Raw genomic sequence first — 23,894 nt, 5'->3', positions numbered from 1 at the left:
GATGCCTGATTGTATTCATATGTCTCATTGGAACAAGTGGATCCCCATTTACTGGTAGTAGCACGGGATACCTGGCAGATTTCCTGGCATCAACAATAACCATAAAATAACGGATAACAGGTCAGGCCCGGACCACCCACATGTCTTATGCATTTCAGGATCCTCGGAATAAAAATTGCATATCTTCCGGAGTGAGTTTCTCCAAAGCCTCCCCCTGATCCTTGTTAAGGGTGCCATTGATGAGATTGGCCTTCTTCTCCTGTAGTAGAACAATGCGAGATTCTACTGAATCCTCTATGCAGAGTCGAGTGATGACGCAAGGTCGGCGCTGCCCGATGCGGTGGCAGCGATCCGCACTCTGCCATTCAGCGGCGGGATTCCACCATCTGAGACCATAAAACATCAGTGGACAAGAAGTAAGATAAAATCCACCGCCTTTGGAAGACTTACGGGTCAATAATAAAAACTCTCGACGCCTCGGTCAAATTCAGTGCCACACCGCCTGCTTTGAGTGAGACGAGAAACACCTCAACATCCACGTTGTTCATGAAGTATTCAATCGACTTTTGCCGTTGTGCGGGTGTCATTGTACCGTCGAGCATAACTGTATTGAAACCGGCTCGGCGTAAACGCCACTCGACAAGCTGTAGCATGGAGGTGAACTGAGAAAAAACGATTGATTTATGTGTCTGTTTCTTGCTTCGAAGCTTATACAACTCATAAACCAGCATTTCGATCTTAGTCGACGACGTCCAGTCCTCCATTCGGATGCGATTGATGATAGAGTTCTTCTTGACGTGCTCCTCTTCCTGTTCGATATCGGGCTGCTCAAAGTCGATCGATAAAGGAATGTGACAACGGGGGCAGTCGACCACAGACTGGATTCCATAGGACTGAACATAGTCTTTGACACATCTGCGGCAGAATTCATGATGACAGCGAGATCTGATAGCTTCCTCTGCAGGTTCATCACATATACTACAGACAAGAACATTCTGTCCGCTCTGAGCATGCTTTTTCAGAATTAGATCAGGATGGTTCGCCACTTGTCGCATCTGCATGATAAGTCCGAAAATATTAGCGTAGTTGTTCAGCATGACACCGCGGCTCACGTAGGTATCAAATTGGCGAGTAGAATTTGTCATGATACTCCTAGAGAAATCACGTTCGATCTCTCCGAAGAATTCATTGCGAATGACAACACTGGAGACGAGTCAGCGCAGCTCAATCAACTTGTAGTATGCAACAAACCGTTTAGGTGGAAGCTCCATGGAAGCTGTATGATCTCGCTTGATTCGTCGCAACATGATCCTGTCCGTCAAGAGACGCAATTTTGCCAAAGCTTCCTTCCTAGCATGAGCATTGTCTCTTTCGGTTACTGTTCTCAATTAGACTAGTCTCAGAAGTGGACTTGTGAAGCTCTTACTCGGGTTGAGAATCTCCTGGTTGAAAACGGACACGTGACTGAAGCCACTACAGTCGAGGTTAACAGATGAAAGCAACATACAAAGCACTGAAATGAACCTTACCTATGTTTACATGTAGTACACCGTTTTTCTGCATCCTGTGACCAATGAAGTTGTTGACACTTGCATTGCTTACAGAAATAGCAGGCGAAAGGACGGACTTCCAAGAAACGAAGCAAGGAGAAGAATTCGCCAATCCTATTCTGAACCGGTGTGCCAGAGAGACACCACTTGAAGTTGGCTTTTAATGCGAAGCAGGCGCGGGCAACACTCGTTGTCCGTTGCTAGTGTTTTGGATTTTAATACTGGAGCTTCATAGTCAGGAGCGGACGCACCAAGCTTACCTTGATACTGTGCGCTTCGTCCAGGATCAGTCGGTGGTATTTAATGGAATGAATGACGCCTGCGTTGCTGTAAGTATGTATATAGAACACATTGAACTGTGTATCACGTACTGTCCTCCTTCACAATCCCATCATTCCTATTCCAACCCTTCCACTCTTTGCGATGGATTGACTCAAGGCCAGCATCTGGAAGATTGTAAGTCTAATTTTCATGTTATAGCTCATCTGGTCACCTACATGAAATCATAATCACATCATATGTTTCCAAGTCCTTTTTTGAAAGAGTCTTGACCTTGGGATTGGAATTATGATAGACAAGAACTTTCAGTTGACCACTGGTGTACTCCTGAAGAAAAGAAGTCAGTTTTAGTGAAACACTGAGAGGAACGAAGAAGCAAACCTTGATCTCCGATTGCCATTGCATTAGAGCAACTGGAGGTACTACTACAAGCGATGGCATTCCGGCAGGATAATCGGACATAATGAGGGAAACAGCCTGAATTGTTTTACCCATGCCCATCTCATCTCCTAGGAGACCTCCCTTATACTGCGATTGCTCTTGCTGCATCATCCAGTTGAGACCCTCGAGCTGGAATGACTTGAGAGTCCTTGATATACCACTTGGTTGATTTGCCGCTACCGGCTTGATTGGAGTCGATTTTGCCAAATCATCCCACATCGTGATTACGGATGGGTGCTGCTTCTCTAATTTCTTCCGTTCTCTGATCGCCTACAGAGTAATTTAGTGATGCATTTCCAGCAAATTCACTCAAAAGACATACCCGACGGGTCATCCAAACATCCCCTGGAACTTGAGAACTGCTTCGAGCCGACGTAGAACCTTGTCGTGACGTCCTTGAAACACCAGAATTCCGTACAGCTCTACTTCTGACTGGCTCCTGTGGCTTGGCATCTTCATCTTCGCTGACCTCGGTCAGAGAATACGAACAGTCGCTAAGATCGGATTCACTTGAGTAGATATCCGTTTGGTCAGTTCTCATCTCGTCACCTGTAGGTTCGTCATCACACAGAGCGTTGCTGATCTGAGCTGATCGAAGTGGCCGTTTCCTGGATGAAAGATGCTGTGCATGGAGACTCTCATTCCCTACTGAGCGTCCCATATCAGTTGCAGAGGAATTGCTGCCTGAAGTAGAATGACGAGACGATTTAGGTTGCTTTGATGACCGCCCTTGATATTCTTGAGCCTGGAGGGCCTCCGCTAGAGCAGCATCCGCCGTGACGGTCGTAGAAAACATAGATGCGGCAGGTCTCTTTGACCCTCGGGTTGAGTTTATGGACATAGTGCTTGAATGTAGTTCTCGCGCACGAGCAGAGGCACTAACTCGCTTCTTCGACCCAGATGCATCAGATTCGACTGGTGTAGCTGCAGTACTGGTCGCTGGCGTACTGTATGTTCGCGTTGAGACTCCGGAAGAGCCCTCGTCCAGCAGAGAAGTTTCAGATTCGGATAATGTTGCCGCTCTCCTGGAGGGTATAGAAATTTCGATAGATATCGGCTTGATCTCTTGATGTCCCATGGTCGCGGGGAAAGGGTCGCATCTGTCATTGTTCTCTGCCTGGGAAATGCTGGCCGACGAGGTCAAAGACGTTCGATTCAGCCGTGCAGAAGTGCGCCTGGGAAAGACTGCCACAGGTTCTATACATCACATGTCAGCTAATATCAGAGCTGCCATCCTCATAATATCTTCAGGTCTTGTTCTCAGTGAGTGATAGCTTATTGCAAGTTGAGCACCCGTGTTGTTCAGCATAGGAAAAGATAGGTCTTCGCCTTACCAGTATTTGATGACCGCCCTTGCTTCACGGTAGATAAACTTCTTCCCATTGTGTTAATCACTTGGCTACCTGGTCACTGTGTACAAAAGGACAGACTGATATCAAACCCGTGGGATAGATCTCGCAGTCGGTGGAACTGTGGGTATTATCAGTGTATTGCGTGAAGGGATGGATGACCGATAAGAAAGGTGCGGGATCAGGATCTAGCCGGGGTGAGGTTAGCGGAAAGAGGCAAAGGAGTGTCGACAGAGAAAACAGATGAGTCAGAGACAGGTAGTAAAGAGACGGAAAAGGGAAAAGAAAAATTGAAAATTGAAAACGAGAGGGAGGCAAAAGTGAAAGAAAGAGACTGAGTGAATCCAATCCACTACCACATTGTTGGCTTTTCGGACCTATCGCTTTAAAACTTCCCTTCTCAAATATTCCTTGAATTTGCCACCCCGGAGGCGATAAGCAACCGCCTGGTGGACCTCGCGTTAAGTGGAACGCGAAATCGTCACGGAATCCTGTGACCAGCCAGGACCTCCATTATAACCCTGCTGATCATTTCTGCTGTGGAAATTGAGCTTTCCAAACGTATCTCATATCCCATCCACAGTTTATTTACTCAACCAAAATGTACGTCCTGTTGCCTTGAGCAAGCCGCTGTGCGTCTCACTGACACGTTGAAGGAGCGAGAGAAGACAGACAAGGAACCAAATCCGAGGCCCGTATGTTCCCAATGGCACTTCCCAGATTACCTCTATATCATGAAGGACTACTCATGATACATCACAGGCATTCGGCACTTACTGATTTCCTCGCTGTATGTACTGATTATTCTTAACCTCGCTGTTCACCCAACATAAATGAGTTACTAAAGCTTCGTTCTCTAGTCCAACAACATCTCCGCGGCTCAAATTCACCAAGACTACCAAAGACGTTTGAGAGATGCAGAACGCCAGGTTGATGAGGTTCAGGAAAACCATGATGAGAAGTCTCCACACGAGGGCACTAGTGAGTCGCCAGAGCAGCAGAAGAAGCGAAAACGTCAAGAGATTGTTGCTCTGGCCAAAATCAAGCAGAGTAAAGAGTTCGCCCGACGCAAGGCGCGGCGAACTGGCGAGCCAGATGATGACGACGATTTCATCGCCCGTGAGATGATGCACGAACGATCGCGTCCGATGCCGGGCCAGCTTGGCAATTGCGAGCTATGCGGTAAACGCTTCACAGTTACTCCATACAGCAAGACAGGACCAAACCACGGTCTTCTTTGTGCTAAATGCTCAAAGGCACAAACAGACAGTGAGAGAAAAGCAAAGGCAAAGAAGCGCGGACCGAGAACTAGTCGTCGTCAAAATCAGAGCAATCTTCTCGACGGCCTCGCGCAACAAGGTGCCCTGAGCTTGGCCGAGATGTGCACGAAGGTACGCTGATCACCACACCCTTAAAGTCGCTGCGCTTTGACCTAATACTATAGCTGGCAGAAAGTTGCAGATAACATCAATGATATTGAAGAGTTTGGTGACTTGCCACCGCAACTATTGCATCGTCTGAGTCAGATACTTTCCAAAAGGCGGGTCATGACACCTCGGACTCTCAATCTTTTCCTTCGCCCAGACCTTGACTCTATCGATATTTACGATGCCGCTAGTATGTTTTCATCTCTGGTTCAGTTTCTTTATTCCCTTGTGGCATTCTCACTCCTTCTATCACACAAACTTCCTGCTCTTTGCTCTTCTATGCTTTCCCCCATGTAATGAGAACTAACAGATGGCACTTAGAGCTTGAAACACAGGACTTTGAGAAGATTTTCGCATTCATGCCTTCTGTGACTCATGTCAACCTTCGCTTTGCAGGTCAAATGAAAGATCAGGTGGTGGGCTACATGTTGAGCCGTGACCTCCGTATAAAGAGTTTACAGCTAGATGCTGCCAACTTGGTGTCAGATTCATCATGGCGGCAGCTGTTCCAAAGGCTAGGGTCACAGCTAGAGAGCCTCAAACTGTCCAACCTTGATTGCTCTTTGGACAACGAGACCGTTGAAGCGCTGACCAGCTGCTGTACCGCACTTCGGTGTTTGAAATTGAAACACTGCTGGAAGCTTGGGGATCGCTCACTTGAAGCCATTTCTAACCTGACAAGCTTGGTGCATTTGTCTTTACACTTTTATCACGATGTGGATAACGACACTCTTCTCCAGACCATATTTCAGGTGGGGCCAAGCTTGCAGACATTGTCATTAGAAGGCTTCACCACTGCGGATGATCATCTGCTTGACATGATACACGCCAAGTGCAGGACATTGACCAAGTTACGCTTCTCGGATAACGTCACCTGCACTGACAAGGGATTTGTGCGTCTTTTCGCAGACTGGCCAAATCCTGCTCTAGAAATAGTGGATCTTTCATCAACGCGTGATATCGATAATACTAACCCAGACGGTCCGGCAGAAGCTACAGGCCTTGCATCTCATGGGTTTATTGCACTCATGATCCATTCAGGCTCTATGATTCGCAAGTTGAATATATCGTCCTGTCGTCACATATCTCATGCTGCCTTTACTGAGGTTTTCTCGGATGGCCGCACATATCCCAGGCTGAGGGAGCTTGACGTATCGTTCCATACGGTCATGGATGATTATCTCGTGGGTCAGATCTTTCGAAGCTGCCCAAATATCCAAAAGTTGGTGGCTTTTGCCTGCTTCAACCTCCGCCATATCAAGATACCTCCAGGTGTTGCGCTGATAGGTGGCTTGAAGGCACAAGACTCCATTGTAATGGAGGGAATTTCTCAATCCCAATCGATGGGTACTAATCTCTAACCGCGAATATGGGGGCTCTTAAGTCAGCTAGGAATTAATTGATGGGTACTAGGGCCAAAAGTATCACGGGTTAATTTTCATTCGTTGTTTTCATAACAGACTTTCGAAATCAAGAAATATGGTCAGGTCATCTAACCTCATACCTTACTGGAAGCCTTCTGTGGTCTATTCAAACACTCGCTTACCTGGAGTGCCATCGCCTTCATCCCGAGGCCTTTTCAGTGTAGTTGGCAATCTACGTATCATTTATGTTCCACTGGTAACGATACTGGGAGAGACAGGGGAAACTAGCTTGTATGCGGACTAATTCAGATACACTAAGGGATTCTTCTTGTTATGAGTGGATGACGAAATGGTCATGAGCCACGATGGCCAAGTCTAACGACCTGTGCGTTTCATTTCTGTCTAACCTAGATGTATGCGTGATGATGGGGACTTAGAATCAATCCACTGTACTATCACGTGATAACTGGTTTGGTAAAAGTAGACTACTACGGACGGGGTAATTAACTTAGGTATGCTAGTCATAGAACATGAATGGATGGCCGGTGAGCTTGTTAATGAAGTCCGCGTATTTAGACTGTGGTTACAACACACTATAGACGACATAATTGTGGTATCGTAGTCACCTGGAGAACCAGCTAGTTGTGTGATCATGTGATAAGATACTACCTCGACTATTGAAGCTTCCCGCTTGGTACGGAGTACCTGGTCCCTCAAGCCTCCAACAAATTCAAATCAATAGCAGCGGGCTTGAGAAGCGAACCAGCCGACCTTTTTTCGACGGCCCCTTGCGTTGCCGGACAGTCATAAAGATGGATGGTATAAATGCCGTGATACAGAGCGAGTAATATTGGTGGTACAGAGTACAGTCTGAGGGTCGCCGCCCAACTCACACTCTTCTTTTGTCTGAGCACCTTTTTGTATATTTCTTTCTCCATCCCCATCGCCACTGCCTCCCGCTTCCTACCGAAGTCTGGATTTACACCACTTCCCCTTTTTCTCAGTAGGTGTATCATTGGTTCCGTAGCTGGATTTTTCCAAACAGGCACCAGGCACAATCACCCACCCCCCCTTTATCTGATTCGCCGTCCATAGAGCACAGGCTTCTCCTCTGGGAGCCTTCTGCCACACAAAATACTTTTACCAACATCACATACTATTTACAGTATTTGGCTGAGCTGTCCAAGTCACCTCCATGAGAGAGGAGAAGGAAGAAGAAGAAGAAGAAGAAGAAGAAGCAGAAAAGGAGTTCCGCCAAGGGCGGACAGGAAGGAGAGAAGGGTGCTACTATAATTAGCAGAATTCGCCCCTCCCCCTCTCTCCCCTACGAGGCTTAGATATGAGACTAGAAAACTACTAGTACGGTACTCCGTACTAGTAGATAGTAATTATGGTACGTAACTTACTATTTCGGGCTCCACACCCCACCACATCCAGGGTCTGTTGAATCCGATGACAGATAGGTGTTGAGTCTTTTGAGACTCAGGTTTCTTCAAGTAGCCCATGAGCTAAATAGCTGGTCACTACGGAGTAAACCACCAAACCATTGTCAGAAATGATAAGTCACGAGTCCGAGTAGATTCCTCTTGGTTGAAATTGTTCATCATCTCCATTTCGTAGAGTCCTTAGCATACAACAAATGGACTTCATATTGTAATGGTGAAACTTACTTTATTTAGTACGGATACCTAGTACTCAAAACTCAAGGGGGGTCCAGCTGTCTGAGTCTCCTCTATTTTTGCCGCTCTTATTACATCTTATCTGTCCTATCCAGTCGATAATAATAATACCTGAAAAAGTGGACTATTCTAGTCTAGTCATTTAATTGACCAGTTGACCGACTAACTCAGTTGAGAACTAGGGTTGCGCTCCGAGCTGTCTTTGTCATTCGAATCCATCTCCTTCTCCCCTCATTCTCTCCTGTCCCCTAGGCAGGTTTGTTTTCGTTTTGCCTTTCGAGACCCCGTCGCAGAAAACCTACATGTCCTGTACCTATCGTTCATTGTTGATACGCCCACAGCCAACCCCTCTTCTAAACCCACTAATGCTGGACACTCACTTACGAGTAAGAAGTTAAGTCGCTTAAGAAATCACTTCAACCAACCAGCCCGTTTCCAAGGACCCGCTAGTGGACTGTGAGGGTCCCAGCCGCTGCTGATCGATCATTATACGTATACGCTGTATCAGAAAGAAAGCTCCCTTGGGCCACCTCGCCTCTTCAAACCATTCTTCGGAGACCCCTGACTCTGAGTGAGCTCGAAGCCTCACAAGCATCCACATCTTGCACTCACTGATCTGCCTTGACGCTATCTCATTTTCCTTCACGTCATCCACTTCTTTGCTCGAAATATTATTATCGCGAGCAAGCCTCTCTCCGCCCCGCTGGGATCGAAATCTGTGCGGTCTTTAGACAAGGCCCAGAATTATTCCAAGCACACCCAGCACCCTTTTCGAAAAACCACGCCGGTTTTCTCTCCTTCAGCTACCCGGGCCGTCCCTCAGTCCAATTTCCCTTCCTCCACCACGCCGGTAATCTTTTTATGGGACAACAATAGCGCCAACAGGCAGGGGCTGGAGTATTGCGGATTCTGGGAGCTGGCGTAGCTTGCTAATCCCGTCTGGAAGTGGTTCCGGCTTCGCTAGTGGTCGCTTCGGTTTCAGTCCAGATGCCAATAAAGCTTCCCAAAGGTTTCGCTCGACGAAAATCGTCAGGCAATGCTCTCGAGGAGGTGGAAAATCCTCCTCAGTCATCATTTAGGGTTTTTGAACGACCATCCGCCGACAAGAAATCCTCCAGCGATGGCAACCTGATGTCGAAGAGGCTAAGCGAAGGCCAACCTCTGTATTCGCGATCCGAAGACGAAGAGAGCAACATATTTGCAGCGTCGGAAAACCAGCATTCACGAAACTCGTACGATCCTCTTCCTGCTACACTTCCCTACTATCAAGGTACTAACGAACGTGCTGGAAAAGTACATACGAAGGGAATCCTTCCGCCCGCTTTTCTCAGTCTACACGCCGCTCAACAGACGGAGCGCCTCCGGTCGAGGCTCAGTCCCCGCATTCGCGGAATTTGTACGACATACCAATTCCTCCTATCTCTGGGGCAATTCGGGCAGCCGGGCGAACATTTTCTTTCGGTGGGAGATTTTCGAAGACTTCGGCTGCGGTCCCACAATCTCAATTATCCATGTCTGGACAATCAAGAAACCGAGCTATGACTGCGAGCACAACAAACACTGCGACCGCACCGAGACTTCCAGAGACAGGGCTGCAGTTTAACGAGATGGAAGACGATTTTCAAAACATGTTCGGTAGCCTTGAAAAGCGCTACTATGCTCCGCAGGATTCACCACAAGAGAGAGCTTCACAGCCGGTACGTCAATGCCTCCGCTTCTACTGTTAACCCAGCCGCAGAGTCCCTCCCAAGACCCCTAATGGGTCTTTGCTGATTTCTGCATTGAGCTAGTCGGTGTCGAGTTCTAACATGTCTTCTAGGAACGCAAGTCTGGATACGAAGGTCCCGCGAGAAAAGATGAAAGAGTCACCCGCCCGACACCAATCGATACTGATCGATCGCAGGAAGTTGAGCCGTCTCCTTACTCCTGGGACAGCCGACATTCTGAAGATGGTTTACTCGCAGCCATCGATTCGCCCAGAGAACAGCTAGGCACACAGCATGCACGCCCAGGCCCGATTATAGATTCCGCGGGAGAACGGCCAAGATCTGCAGCGCTACCCCATATCGTGTCGTATGCGGCCGCTACTACCTCTCATCGCTCTCTCGATAAACCACAGACTGCCTCTGATAAGGGATTGAGGCGAAGTGTGATATATACAAGCAAACGCGACTCCGCACCTGTCGACGACGAAGATGCCAAATTGATCATGGAGTCTCTCTATTCCGGCAAAAAGGGTGTACAGTTACCATCCACGTCCGACCAAGACGTTTCAGACGCCGAGAACGAGTCATCCCTCTTTCAAAACGAAGATTTGTCACCGGGTGCGGCTCATACTGAGCACCAGGAGCCTCCAACTTTAGTTGGACCAGCGGAACACAACAACCTTGATGCTTCGATTGCGGCACATGCTCACCTGGCCGCACAATACGAAAAGTATCAACCGGCATCTGCCTCTTCAGCAAACAAGATCATGACGCCCTCCCAATTTGAACACTATAGACAACAACAGGAGCTCAGAAGATCCACAAGCGACGCATCCATGAGTGAGAAGTCCGGCGAAAGTGAATATGAAGAAGAGGATGAAACAGAGAAAAACCGTGAGGCTGAAAGGCAAAGACGGAAGCAGGAGGCTCATCTCTCTGTCTACCGACAGCAAATGATGAAAGTGACTGGCCAACAATCTTCCGCTCCTGCCCTGCCGACAGACATTGATCGGGCTAGCAAGAGTGCACCAAACTTGTTGCAACAAGGTAATCTATCCGGAAGCGGTAAGAGCAGTGATGGTGATGACGAAGAGATCCCATTGGGGATTCTTGCAGCACATGGTTTTCCAAACAGGAATCGGCCTCCCAGTCGCCTGACACCTTCTAATTCTATACCCAATCTTCGAAACTCATTTCAACAGCCGTATATATCGTCTCCGGGGTCGGCCGCAGAACAGGATATTGCGAACCGTAGTAGCTTACCTGTCTTCGCCCGAAATCTGCCTCGAGACCCATATTTTGGTGCAAGCCTGGTCAATCCCTCTAACAGAGAATCTCTCGCCCTCGGAGGAGGTGCGTCTGTGCATGGCGCCCAACCGCCCGCGTTACCTCCAGGAGGCTTAGTGGGGGTCATTGCTACTGAGGAACGGGCTAGAGCCATGAGAAGGGGAAGTCCCAACACCCAAGCCATGTATGATTATCAGGCTGGCGGAGTATCCGGATCGGCAGTTCATCCTGGTGGCATTGCCAGGCCTTTCACTATGATGAACCTGAATTCGACCACTATGACTAGCTCGCAGCCATCGATATCTGCGACGGAGCAGGCACAAATACAACTTTCACAGCAAATGACGCAAATGGTGCAGATGCAAATGCAGTGGATGCAGCAGATGATTCAAATCCAGGGTGGCCAGAACGTTCCTCAAACTACGATACAGGGCGGCCCTCTACCCGGTCTGGGAGCCAGTGTCAACATGCGGCCGTCGTCGATGCCGTCAGCCGACACTATGAGCGGTGCATCACCTGGTCACCAAGCTGACCACAGGACGCTCAGCATGCTTGACCCCAACGCCTCTTCTCGGTTGAATACCCCGGCGTTGCCATATGCGTCTGGGGCCCTCAGGCCTGGCACTCCAGCAGGTCAAGGCTATGCACCGTCTATTGCCCCGTCCGAACGTAGCAATGTTGGGTTAGCATCCCGCTATAGACCTGTCTCAACGATGCAGCCAGATCCTGGGGCTTCGGCTCTTCATTCAACGTTCAATCCGTGTAACGATGAGAATGAGAAGCTCTGCGCTGTCGTTCCAGCCGGGTTGCCCATGTCTAATCGTCCGCTGTCCAGCCATAACCACATACCCACTCACTCCAAGCCAAGTAACAGCGTTGCGGCGGACGATGACGATGACGATGAAGGATGGGCTGAAATGATGAAAAAACGAGAAGACAAGAGGAACAATTGGAGAATGAAGAAGGAAACCTCTAGTTTTGGGGACTTGCTCAATGCAGTACACTAGCATGGTTAGTCCTGCTCTGACATATACCCTGGGTCTCGGGCATCTTTCAATGTCTCCCTGCTTTGTTCCTTGAAAGTGATCTCTTCCTTTACCCAATTATCTGTTATCATTTGTGTGACATCTCAGCGCAGCAAACTGACTGGTCTCTATACCTATGCAGTTGTTTTTGTTCAACCGTATCCTTGAAATCTGTTCGTTTCCTCGGTCCATTCCTCGACCGTCTCTTTTTTTTTTCTGGATATGATTCTATACATCTGTTCGCTCCAGTATTTTGCTTGTTCTCACCTGAGCTAGGATTGATGGTGATAATGGCTAGCAGCTTTCTCCCTGTCTCTTGTCTTTGTGAAACGGAGCTGGATAAGGGCTCATGATTGGCGTTCTAATGGCTTGTCGATTTTTTAGCCCAGTGCGGGTTGTGATGTTTTGAATTCATCTACATGTCGCATGTATCTTCTTGAACCTGTAATTAATCAATATGTACCCGATATTCATAAAATAATCGTACGTCCTCGGTCTCTTTCACTTGGGTAGAAGATAGCGACGCGGTATAGAAAATCCTACTAGTATGGCTCGAGCTGGGAGCAAAATTTTTAACATATGTAGGAAGGCAGACATCATCCACCCAGTCTATTCATCCTGGAGCCTGTCTGTAAACGCGATAATGTTAGCCTTTCATCTTGTGCAGGAATAAAAATATGTGCAAAAACATTCAGGTACTATATAGTCAATGGTGGCTGGTCGTAAAGGGGAACTGATAGCCGAGTGACTGCTGATCACGTGCTTTTATTCCGAGATTCTTCTGACGTTACCAAAGCATTATCCGAAATTGCTTGCATCTACAACAATCTCCTGAAAGCCTACTGTTATTTCAGAGCCCTTCTTCAGCTTAAGCAGCGGAAAGCTGCATTTCTTATCTTGATGAAGTGAGCCCTGTATTACTTCTATATCATAACTTACCTACGGTCCAACCGCTAAGGCCTCATTATCTCATTATCCTTCCTCTCCCATCCTTAAGGGACAAAGAAGATACAGCGGAAGAGGGTTGGCTTCAGCTTCAGCTTCATCTCTCTGCTTACTCTATACTTACTTACTTGAGTCTTGTACTGCTAACTGCTGTGTTGGGATCGAGACTATCTCGGTTCTCTTGCATTCCCTTCCTTCGTCTGGATATCTGAACTCCAAATACAAGATGAACGCCCCAGATCGGTAAGAATTATTCTTAGTTAGAAGCATGGCTCTTCCTTCTGTTCATATCAGTATCCATCGTTTCAAATCAAGGACGTGTACATGGATGCAGCTGTACGAGCTCTCTGCGCTCCGAGTTTTTGTCATTTATCGATTGACTCCAACCTTGGAGATTTTGCATGGCAATTGCTCTCGTTCATTCCACCCTTTCCCCATAAATTCCCCGTCACACTGGTTGGTGTTTGCTGCTCCTATTTCTCCATCTTGATTCGTTCTTTTGTACATCTCCCATCACCGAGCCATTACTGCCTGCTCCGAGTCATTGTCACGTTAGACGGCTGCAGCCATGAGTCCGAGCAAGGAATATCTCCTGCCGCCGGAGACAGCCTATGCTCGTTGGAGACATGGCAACGGCGGGCCTCGAGTAGGCTGTCAGTCTACGATCAATGTGTCTCATGACCAGCAGCAAAGGTCGGCTCCGTCCGATCGACAGTGTTGTTGTGCCCTTGTGTTCATTCGATCCGTTGGCTCATCGCAAGTGACGGTTACGGTCCATCTACTGACCTATTTCTCAACCAGCTACGAGTCCTTTGTGCTCGCCAGTGGCGAAAGCAAAGTCGAGATGGAGATAGATACTCGTGCGTCACTCATCCTTTTCGGCCTTGCCCGGTAAATGAGACAAACTTTCTGATTTTGACCAGGCATCCCCTCTTCCGCTATCTTCACCTTCAACAAAGAGGATCACACTCTAGGGAATTTGATCCGTTCTCGCCTGCTACAGAGCTCTCACGTCCTCTTTGCTGCGTATAAGGTATGCCCTTTCACAGTGATAATTACTGGCCAGGATGGATTTTGACAAGAAGTACATAGGTGCCTCATCCGCTTGTGCCGCAGTTTCTGCTACGCGTACAGACAGATGGCGAGATCACTCCCAAAGAAGCTGTCATTACCGCTTGCCATGAGCTCGTGCGTGACCTGGGTATTCTCTCCCGAGAATTCACTAAAGAGTATGAGCTCCGTAAGATGGTGGGGGCCACTCAACAGCAGAACGGTGGTCAGGATGGACAATAGTCACTATCCGCTGCTGTCCGCAGAATAAACTTGCTACGCGATTCCTGACGTGCTGGATCTCTAAACTTACGCAGCCGGACATGTTTCTGTTACCATCATACCCTTTGTTGCTAATATCCCGCTGTTTTCAACTTGGCTCTGTTCACATGGACAGGTCGAAACGCGCACGCATCTATTTATCTGTCATCAGGACCGGAGTGCTTTTACTGCTGTTTTTACTTCTCTTGTTTCACATATGATTAATTGATGACTCGCTTGATGTGTTGCCTTAGGCGTTCTGGGGTTTCGTTCTATTCTAACAGCAGGGTCAAAAAGTGTACACGTAACTTATCTACATTTTTGAACTACTAATCTTCTAGGTGGCTGGGCGCTGGCTAAGCCTAATCAGGCACTTGTCAGTAGTGACTAAGTACTAGTGCATAGAGTAACAGTAGTTGATCAACCTACTCAAGCTTAAGTAGGTACTTGTATAATAGCAGTTGCTTAACTTGCAAGTGGTGATAGGTAACAATATCGTTAGCTGAAACCAGCCAGGTAAATCAGCAAGCCGCCTTGTAGAGTCTATAATATTAGATCTACCAAGAGCTATGATTCATAATGGCAATCTTAATCGTAACATAGTAGGTACTAGATTCATAGAAGCTTGGTGTTTCCCACTATCTTTATTGTTTATTTATTGTTTAGAATTCTGTTTCGTGATGGAAATCTTTGTTTGGTAGAATTTTGTCCTATATCGCTGTTTAAGAGCCAACAAGCAACTCGATATATTCAAGATCAATCAAGGTTCCCAAAGTTGATCTTGATATATGTAACAATACATAGGTACTGTACATAAGTTACCTTCGGACCGGGTTTGCTTAACTATTCGACTTTAGTTAACTACGGAGTTATATCTTACCGTCCCTGATTATGTAAGTTGTCAACCCCCGTCAGCGTCACTGACCGATGCACCGGCAGCTCCCCTTCCCAGTTCCCTTTCTCATTGCCTTCCCCGCCTCCCTATTGCCTCTCCTGTTCGCGCGGCCGGCTCTTCTTCTGTTGTTTTACCTTTTCTTCTCCTATTCTGCGCTCTTCATCATCTACCTATTCTTGAGCTTGTTTCTCTTTCCTTTTCTTCAGTAAATGCAACCGTGCGTTTGCTAATGTATTCTTCGTCGAGTTCTTTCCTGGGCGCCAACAGCGCTCGTCCCGGCCAACCCCCTTTCGTGCCGCAGCCGCAGCCGCAGCCGCAGCAGCAGCAGCAGCAGCAGCAGCAGCAGCAACAAACCCCCTACTCGCCATTTCCTTCCGGCCAACCACAGCAACAACAACAACAACAACAAACTGGCTTCCTTCCTCAGCCAACCGGCTATGGGCCTCAGCTGGTCGGGCTAGGAGGCTCACAGCTACAGCCTCAATCTACGGGATTCCCCACCGGGCAGCTGCAGCCTCAATTTACTGGTTACCCTGGAGCATTATCACAATCGCTTCAGAATGGTTATCAGGTTTCAGCTCAGCAACCACAATACACGGGGCTTTCCCCCCAGCCGCAGACTGCGCAGTTCCAAGTCCCATCGAATACAGGTCTCACTGTTCGACCTGCTCCTAGGACGTCAACGGAAATGGCAGACTCATTTCAGGGCAGTTCTGGTATGGCGCCGCCGCCGCCGCCTAAGTCAGCCGGGAATAAGATTCCCAATATCAGGCTGTCATTCATCACGGCGCAGGACCAGGCCAAATTTGAACAGCTCTTCAAATCTGCCGTGGGGAATAATCACACCATGAGTGGTCAGTCATCCGGATCGACCTTAGGAGAGCCTTACCTCGCATGGTTACTAATACCTTCTCACAGGAGAGAAAGCCAAGGAGCTCCTACTACGGTCGAATCTTTCGGGAAGTGATCTATCCAAGATCTGGTGAGCTGCCAAGCTCCGTCTCCAGTATCAGGATGTTGCTAATGATTACAGGGTTCTATCTGATTCTACCAAATCAGGGCAGTTGTTTTTCCCCGAGTTCGCTTTGGCAATGTACCTATGCAACCTCCGGATCACGGGCAGGGATCTCCCGGAGGCCCTTCCCGAGAAAATCAAGAACGAGGTATCTAGCATGGTTGACATAATCTCTTTCCAAGTCCCGGATACACAACCGGAGCCCGTCGCGAGGACAAATGTCCCTAACTTTGATGGCCCAATAATGGAAAATCAAGCTATCCCTTCAGCTCCAAAGCAGCCCCAGCCTCAGCAACCTACCAACGCCCAGCTTTTGACTCAGCTCGCGGCGCAGCACACGGGCTTCCCTCAAACGAGCGGCTTCCAGCAAAATCAGTCATCGTTTTCAGGCCAAGGCTCTCTTCCTTCGCAAATCACAGGTCTACCTGGGCAATCTCGGCAGCAAGATTTGCGGCCCCAGCCAACAGGTTTCATGCCTAACCCGCAACCCACGGGTTATAGCGGGCATCGCCCTCCTATTCCACCGATGCCTACCGGTCCCGGGTACAGCCTTAGTCCTTCACAAACCGGGGCCGCCCTTGGGTTAGTTGCGCAGCCTACCGGTGTTCCCGGACAATGGGGCTTCGTCAATGCCCCGTCGTCGGGGTTGCCTAATATTGAAGCTCTCAAGCAACAACTCATGCCGCAACCAGGACGCGAAGGAGGCTTTTCCGCTGCTGGTCTTTCGGGCAACGCTCGCATTCCGTGGGCTATCACAAAAGAGGAGAAAAAGATTTATGATGATCTGTTCCGAGCATGGGATGGGTTTCGCAAAGGCTTCATTGGCGGTGATACTGCGATCGAGATTATGGGCCAAAGCGGCTTAGACAGGAAAGACTTAGAGCGGATTTGGACGCTGGCAGATCCTCACAATAGAGGGCGTCTTAACATGGACGAATTCGCTGTTGCGATGCATCTAATCTATAGGAAGCTCAATGGGTATCCAGTGCCTAGCCGCCTACCACCGGAGCTTGTTCCCCCATCAACCAGGAACTTGAATGATTCTATTGGCACAATAAAGTCTATGCTTTCACAGGATGCAGAAACACGGAAAGCTTCAGGCGCGTTTCTACAGCCGCAGAAGACCGGTGTTAGCTATCTGAAAGAGCATTCATTCCGTGGCGGTTCAGCTTCTCCGGGAGCCGGCCGTAAAGATGCCACTTTGTTCAAGAACAACGACGAGGCAGCTGCCGGTTATCGCTCCAGCGCTCGTCGTCGTGTAGGTAACAGTGGTCGGACACCGTCCCCTGCTACTTCACAGGCACCTGAAGAGGAATTTTCTATCGAACAATTGAAGAAGAAGTTGCGCGAGGCGCAGATAATGCTCGATGCGGTGGACTTTCAGGACGAGAATCAGGCCGAGGAGGATGATGCTTTAGATCGGCGAGACCGGAGAGAGGCGGAAAGCCTGATGGGTCGCATTCGACGTGTGCAAGATGACATTGACACCCACCCAGATGCTTTCTTGCGCAACCTTGATTCTGGCGCAGAGCGGCGGTCGCTACGCCGTCAGCTACAGGCTTTTGAGGACCTAGTTCCGCAAATTGCATCGGAGGTGAGGCGCATCGAACGAGAGATTGCAGAAGCTAGATTAGAGCTATTTCGCCTCAAGGATGCCAAGGATCATCCTAACAGTGCCTCTAACATCGTTGGCACAGGGCCCGGGGGTGCTGTGACTGAGGCTGATCGCATAAAGGCACGGGCGCGTGCGAGGATGCAGGCCCGCGCTGCCGAACTCGCTGGAAGGCCTACCCCGCCTTCCCAGGATGATGATGGAGCTGCTGCTCGTCGCCTCGAAGCCGAAGCTGCCAAAGTGAAGGCTGAGCGGGAGAAAAATGAGACGATGACTCGCGATGTAGAAGTTAGCGTGAAAGAATTCGCACATAGTCTTGAAGACAGCCTCAAAGACGGTGGCGAGAGTTCCACACGTGAGCACGAAAGAAGACGTTGGGAAGATGCCTTGGGTGTGGAAGATGTTATTCGGGACTTGATTTACGACTTGAAACGCGGTAGCCGCACTGCCCATATTCGTAAGGATGAGTAAGACGCCCCCCCTATGCCCCCCATGAACACGATATCGGACGCAGCCTGATAGCCCGGGGAACGATCTCTTTGACTGACATTCGCATCTAGACAATCTGGGCCAGCTACTGGCAAAGACCAGCGCCAATATGATGACGATAGATTGTCCCCGAACGTACCTGCCGTACGCTCCTCCCCCGTCTCCACAGGCTCTATGGGATCATTGCCTGGCTCTACACATGAGGATCGGGTGGCGGCTGCCAGGGAGCGTGCACAAAAACGCATTGCTGAGCGAATGGCAGCCGCCGGCCTGAAGCCTCAAAATGACGCCATTGAAACTCTTGCCCAGCGTCAGGAGCGAGAGAAGAGGGAACGAGAAGAACGGTTAAGGCGAGCCGAAGAGGAAGATGCCAAGCGGGAACAAGAGAGACAGCGACGTCTGGCTGAAGAGCAACGAGGACCCGTGATAAATTCCAAACCAGCTGGCAAGAAGCCTCCACCAGCACCACCTTCGAGGAGAGTCCGCACCGACAGTGCGGACCAGGTTGATGCGAAGAAAGCTGCCAATGCAGTAGCCGAAACAGAACAGTCGAATCGTGAACAAGCCATCAAAGTGGAGCAGCGTGCACTGGAAGAAGAGACTATGCGCTTAGAGTATGCCCCCATTGCGAGCCGATTTCTATAATCATTTGACTAACATAGACACCTACTCTAGGTCTGAGGCCGAACTGCGTGAGAAGGAGTTGATGAAGGAGAAAGAGGCACAGGAAGCGCGCCTTGCTGCACTTCAGGAGCAGGTTATGCAAGGCAAGATAAAGAAGCAGGAAGAGAAACGAAGAAAGGAAGATGCAATTCGCGCGGCAAAGGAGCAGGAAGCAAGACTTGCAGCTCAGCGTGCTGAGCTTGAAATGGCACGAGAAAGAGAGCGACAGCTTCAATTGGAGTTGGAAGGCCTTGAGCAGGAAAGTTCTTCAGATGAGGAAGGCCCCGAAGATGTCGTTGCTCGGGATGCCACACCGACTCAAAGTCAAGTCTTTCCCGCGGAACTAACCACTGCGCTTCCAGCCTCCAGCACAATCTCAGCGCCGCCAGCAGATTCCGTCGTCAGTCCCGGCCAGTCCTGCGCGGGTAATCTCAGCCCCGAGGCTGAATCCAAGAATCCCTACTTCAAGAAAATTGGTCAGGGTCCAGAAATTCCTGCTGCTTCTCAGCCGGTTTCTCATCCCACAACAAGCGTGCCTTCAAAAGCCGATTCCCAGTCCACGAACCCTTTCCATCGATTAGCGCAACAACAGGAGAGCATCAAACCGACTTTCGCTGCTCCTGGACCTTTGGAACGCAAATCGCGTGTCCGTCCTGAGGCAGACGATGACTGGTCTGCAGCAGGGTCAGACTTCGATTCCTCTGATGACGACGATGACGAACGCCCTGGAGGTGGCAGTGCGAAGCAGCTCGCCAGTATCTTATTCGGTACTATGGCTCCTCCGCGGCCCTTGAGTGCCATGGATGACAAGCCTTCGTCGAAATCGTCCATTTCTGTACCAGATATCCCGATAGGACCACAAGTGCCATCCGCTGAGAAAGAAGATACGGTTTCTGGAACTGAGGGAGAGCCCTCGCCACCTCCACCACCCCCTCCCCCTCCCCCGCTGCCTGTTTTGAGCGTCGAGCCTGCTGCTCCGCCGCCGCCGCCGCCGCCGCCGCCACCGCCTCCTGCACCCGGCATGGCCCCTCCTGCTCCACCTCCGGGTATCCCTCCGCCACCTGCACCCCCATCGGCACCAGCGGGTGCAATGGACCGAGGTGCTTTGCTAGCCTCCATCCAGGCAGGTAAAGGGCTCAGGAAAGTGCAGACCAATGACCGAAGCATCAGTTCTACCGCAGGTCGTGTTTTAGACTAAGAACGCGATCTACTTATCCTTGAAATGTTTGTTTGAAGAGCTTTACCACTTTGGATGTTGAGAATGTACTCGAAGATGCGCCTTGAACCTCACCTCGAATTGACGTTACTGTTTCAGATGACTACGTAAAAAGAGCACGAGGGGAAACCCTCAAAACAGTCAAAAACAAAACCTAACAGAACATTGGTGTGAATAAAATATACCCTTTCGATATATATCCTAATCTATATATAGTGTATAAATGACAGATAAAACCAACAAGCCCCTCCCCAAAAGCCACTGAAGGAATGTAATATTCCTGCGAACCATTTTTGAAGATAGCTCCCAAAACACTTGCAAACTTCAACTAAGAATTTCAGCGACAACGTTGCCTAGTGTACTGATACCCCATAAGACCACAAGGCCCCAGCCAATCTTCCGGTCCATCCTCCAGCCATTCAACGGAACTACAATCAATAGCCCGAGCAGAGTAATCAATAAGGTAGCGCCACTGATGACAAGTACTTTCGAGACCTCAATTTCGTAAGAGGCTCCGTGCGCTTCGATTGTTCCTGACCTCGCATTCACAGTCATGTATAGACCCCCCAAGCCAATTCCAAGAAGAATATTTAGCATGGGCCCCCCAAAGCAGGCACTTAGTGCCATGACGGGATAGCCCAGGCGCGCAACAGTGATATCTGCAACAAGGTCACCTAGTGAGTTGCCCACGGCGAAAACCGTGAGTCCTAGAAGAGAATCACTGATGTTCAAGATAACACCTAAGGTCTTGAGGAGGTTGACCACTTCTGTGGCTATTGTCGCAATCCAGAAGATAGCGACGACAAACCCTAACAGTGCTAGAAAAGGTCGCCACTCTTTTGGAGGCTGCGAAGCCGAACAGTGCCGCGTGCTGATTAAAAGGGTCGTACAACATACCAGCGAAAAGAGTAGTGAGATCAAGAACGGTAATAGTAGACTGCGAAGCTTCAAATCGGGATCCATGGCTGTCCAAGTAATCAGAGCCACAAAGAAAGGACCCGTGAAAAGCTGAACCCAGACCAGCCAAGAGCACCACTCTTTCGTGGCAGTTGTACACGAACCCGTGCCTTCTTCAATGACAGGGATTTCAGAATCAAGACGTAATCGCGGTGGTGCACACTGAGATTTCCGGCTTGAATGAATGGCATCTTCGGCTCTGGGTTCATGATCAAGGGCATGTAGAAGTGGGCTGTCTTCCGGTAAAGCTACCAAGGGTGCAGGGTCGTTGACAGTATCTGCAGGTGTTATGACGACGGAAAAACCAGCAGCATCGGGGCTTGGCTGTGCTGCCTCAATGACAGGGAGTGTGATTGTCAACAGAAACACACTAGGAGCTGCAATGACGCCTAAAAGTCGCTCCCAGATAGATTTAGATTTCCATCCGACCATTGTAGGGAAAAGTATCGCAATGATTGACCGAAAGCTGGACCAAGACGTAGCCCAAGATGTTGCCGACGTTTTGATCTGGTTGTCCCCATTGACCTCAACACCGTCCTGAAAGTAGAGTGGTTCAGTGGGACTTGTAGCAGGCGGCAAGCGAATGCTCGGTGCCCTTGAAGACACTGGACCCATTCCATCCAGAAGAGGTGGGAAAGGGCTAGTTGGGCTATCAAGATGGGCATCCGCAGATAAGGCTGTACCCTTAGGGGATATCGGCAGCGGAGAACTGGGATGTGAGTGTGATGATTGATACGTGGGTAAGTGGAACGATTCCGGAGGAGCAAGGAGGCTTGGACTCTGGGTTAGACAATCCGGCTGATGTGTGCCGCCCATTGCTTGACTGTTGACCGAGGGTTGGCTGACAGTCAGGAAGGGTTTTCGGGAGTTAGACTCTAATATGCTTGTATCCAAATTTAGGTCCACTGCAGCGTTGGCAGATACGGCTCGAGCCCGAGTCGGAACACGTGCTTGATTAGGATGCAAGCGATCGCTGGTCAAGGGTCGACTAGCATGTGGATGAGATGCAACGGAGACGTTGTCCGAATACACATATGGCGTGGCCATTTCCTCATTGTCTGAATATTGGTCAAGGTTGACGGGTGGGGCATCTGAGTGAAGATTCCTCGATTTCTGGAGAGACGTAAGAATGGACTGGAATTCTAGCGCACCCACGAGGCTTGGCCGGATGGGATTTAGAGTATTGCGTCGGCGGGCAATTGGGCGGAAGACACGCATGTTGTCCCGTATTTCAGCCAGGTAACGGTTGCGGGTTTCATCGTCTTCTTCTCCTTCTTGCCAAATCCCAGCATCGGACCTTTCCAGCGCGTTGAAATCTTCGCCGTGAAGGAGACTCGTAGACTCCGAGGTTATCCCAGGATCATCGTCCTCGATCTCTTCAATGTCGAGCTCTTGATTTTCAGGTATGTGGAAGTGCGACCGTGCTGCTAGGTTTCGCTCGTAGGCTCGGCGCCGTCGTAGGATATACCAGTGCCATGTTACAACAAGCACCACATAAAAACAGTATAGAGCTACCATTGTGGCTGACTCCCAGACATGCAGGCGTCCGTCAGCAAGTAGGAACATACTGAAACTCACAGCCACAACAAAGTACCCTACGTCTCGAACGAAACTCCTCCGCGCGACCTTGAATGGGCGGACCAGCGCCATCGAGCCAGCAACCACGGATGTTATGAAGCTTGCTGCGCCGAGAAGCTCCCCGATAGCCAGACTGCCACTGTTTGATCGCATGGCAGCAAACGTGGAAAACACGTCAGGGCTTCCGTTGCCAAAGGCAAGGAAGGTGACGCCTGTGAGGCTTTCACTCAAACCGAGAACACTGGCCAGTGTGCTCAGGTCAATGCAGAGAAAATCACTGGCAGCAATGCCGATAGTACTGAACAATAGGGACAGCCATGATATGATGACTGTGAGCGCCAAAGGCTTCGCATTCGCTAAGGTGCAATAATAGAGCTCAAGGTAGGATATGAGTCCATCTTGATCATCCGGGCAGTTTGTCCTGATGAAAGAGCACTGGTCCTGGACTTGACGGACTAAGCGACACTGGATAAGGCGTAAAGGAGGTCAGAACTCCGTACTTCATTCAGACTACTACCCGAGACTTGGGAAGAGATACGTACCTCCACTGTGTTGTCTCGCTGGCGAAGCCGCCATAGGTCGGGAACGGCAGGTTCATGCGTGAGCCGTCGCAAAGTCCAACTAGAGAGACCGAGAGATGTTAGAAGTATGATGGACCAGAAAAATGGCCGAACAGAGAAGCGCCTTTGCCGAGAGATTCGGTCGTGGCGAGAAATCAGTCTTGATAGCATTTTGAGAGATATCGCGGCATCCTGGGCGATAGGCCGTCACGATCCACACACCCGGATAAGCACGTGGCTGCTGCGAAACAAGGTGAGCACCATCCAGCTGCGGCAAAAAGGAAGCGATGAACAAAGCCGGGAAGGCCTGAAAGATGGAGACGGAGGATATTGGTGTCGCGCAAATGAATGGGCCGAAGATAAAATGAAGGAGGTAGATAGAGAAGGGGGAAGAGCAGGTGGAGGAAGGATAGATTAGACAGAGTGACAGACACCAGCAAGCGGTAGTAAAAGTAACTTAACTACTACTACCTACATATAGAGAGCACCAGCCACTGATGTCACGCTAGGAGGCGGTGCAGATATGAGTATTGTACAGTATTGTAC

At 49.5% G+C, this 23,894-nt stretch overlaps 6 protein-coding genes across 6 annotated transcripts; 3 read left to right on the top strand and 3 right to left on the bottom strand.

Moving 5' to 3' along the window:
* Nucleotides 1-154: 154 nt before the first annotated feature.
* Nucleotides 155-3,653, bottom strand: BO86DRAFT_423415 (DNA repair protein RAD16; the record flags this gene model as incomplete). Its single annotated transcript, XM_025675398.1, has 11 exons — nucleotides 155-386; nucleotides 451-1,203; nucleotides 1,252-1,378; nucleotides 1,427-1,473; nucleotides 1,530-1,750; nucleotides 1,811-1,869; nucleotides 1,922-1,996; nucleotides 2,048-2,156; nucleotides 2,211-2,540; nucleotides 2,593-3,467; nucleotides 3,605-3,653. The coding sequence occupies 11 exons, from the start codon at nucleotides 3,651-3,653 to the stop codon at nucleotides 155-157; spliced, it is 2,877 nt and encodes a 958-aa protein (XP_025522022.1).
* Nucleotides 3,654-4,325: 672 nt separating this feature from the next.
* Nucleotides 4,326-6,407, top strand: rad7 (DNA repair protein Rad7, protein; the record flags this gene model as incomplete). Its single annotated transcript, XM_025675397.1, has 4 exons — nucleotides 4,326-4,409; nucleotides 4,480-5,010; nucleotides 5,071-5,236; nucleotides 5,368-6,407. The coding sequence occupies 4 exons, from the start codon at nucleotides 4,326-4,328 to the stop codon at nucleotides 6,405-6,407; spliced, it is 1,821 nt and encodes a 606-aa protein (XP_025522021.1).
* A 415-nt stretch (nucleotides 6,408-6,822) lies between these two features.
* Nucleotides 6,823-7,602, bottom strand: BO86DRAFT_393685 (uncharacterized protein). Its single transcript, XM_025673072.1, has one exon. The coding sequence runs from the start codon at nucleotides 7,352-7,354 to the stop codon at nucleotides 7,124-7,126; it is 231 nt and encodes a 76-aa protein (XP_025522020.1). The 5' UTR covers nucleotides 7,355-7,602; the 3' UTR covers nucleotides 6,823-7,123.
* A 1,474-nt stretch (nucleotides 7,603-9,076) lies between these two features.
* Nucleotides 9,077-12,089, top strand: BO86DRAFT_326489 (uncharacterized protein; the record flags this gene model as incomplete). The annotated part of the gene is made up of 3 exons (XM_025668570.1): nucleotides 9,077-9,321; nucleotides 9,384-9,786; nucleotides 9,909-12,089. 3 exons carry the CDS (start codon nucleotides 9,077-9,079, stop codon nucleotides 12,087-12,089), a joined length of 2,829 nt encoding a protein of 942 aa, XP_025522019.1.
* Nucleotides 12,090-13,223: 1,134 nt separating this feature from the next.
* On the top strand, nucleotides 13,224-20,235 carry pan1 (actin cytoskeleton-regulatory complex protein PAN1; the record flags this gene model as incomplete). Its single annotated transcript, XM_025676891.1, has 9 exons — nucleotides 13,224-13,745; nucleotides 13,854-13,912; nucleotides 13,976-14,085; nucleotides 14,145-14,344; nucleotides 15,526-16,112; nucleotides 16,177-16,240; nucleotides 16,292-18,352; nucleotides 18,446-18,988; nucleotides 19,050-20,235. Exons 1-9 carry the CDS (start codon nucleotides 13,621-13,623, stop codon nucleotides 20,233-20,235), a joined length of 4,935 nt encoding a protein of 1,644 aa, XP_025522018.1. The 5' UTR covers nucleotides 13,224-13,620.
* Nucleotides 20,236-20,421: 186 nt separating this feature from the next.
* On the bottom strand, nucleotides 20,422-23,778 carry BO86DRAFT_350076 (sodium/calcium exchanger protein). Its single transcript, XM_025669377.1, has 2 exons — nucleotides 23,331-23,778; nucleotides 20,422-23,253 (listed from the first exon to the last, which is right to left on the bottom strand). Exons 1-2 carry the CDS (start codon nucleotides 23,517-23,519, stop codon nucleotides 20,578-20,580), a joined length of 2,865 nt encoding a protein of 954 aa, XP_025522017.1. The 5' UTR covers nucleotides 23,520-23,778; the 3' UTR covers nucleotides 20,422-20,577.
* Nucleotides 23,779-23,894: the final 116 nt, after the last annotated feature.

Source organism: Aspergillus japonicus (assembly GCF_003184785.1).
Source record: "Aspergillus japonicus CBS 114.51 unplaced genomic scaffold BO86scaffold_116, whole genome shotgun sequence".
Classification (NCBI taxonomy): domain Eukaryota; kingdom Fungi; phylum Ascomycota; class Eurotiomycetes; order Eurotiales; family Aspergillaceae; genus Aspergillus; species Aspergillus japonicus.
The sequence above is the reverse complement of the archived record's forward strand: the minus strand, read 5'-3'. Positions and strand labels throughout refer to the sequence as shown.

What these genes read in the sequence shown, in the direction of transcription:
- BO86DRAFT_393685 (XM_025673072.1), bottom strand. Translation starts at nt 7,354, where the DNA reads ATGGGGATGGAGAAAGAAATATACAAAAAGGTGCTCAGACAAAAGAAG.
- BO86DRAFT_350076 (XM_025669377.1), bottom strand. Translation starts at nt 23,519, where the DNA reads ATGCTATCAAGACTGATTTCTCGCCACGACCGAATCTCTCGGCAAAGG. An exon ending in AGCGAGACAACACAGTGGAG is followed by an intron (nt 23,254 to 23,330) that starts GTACGTATCTCT and finishes CGCCTTATCCAG; the next exon opens with TGTCGCTTAGTCCGTCAAGT.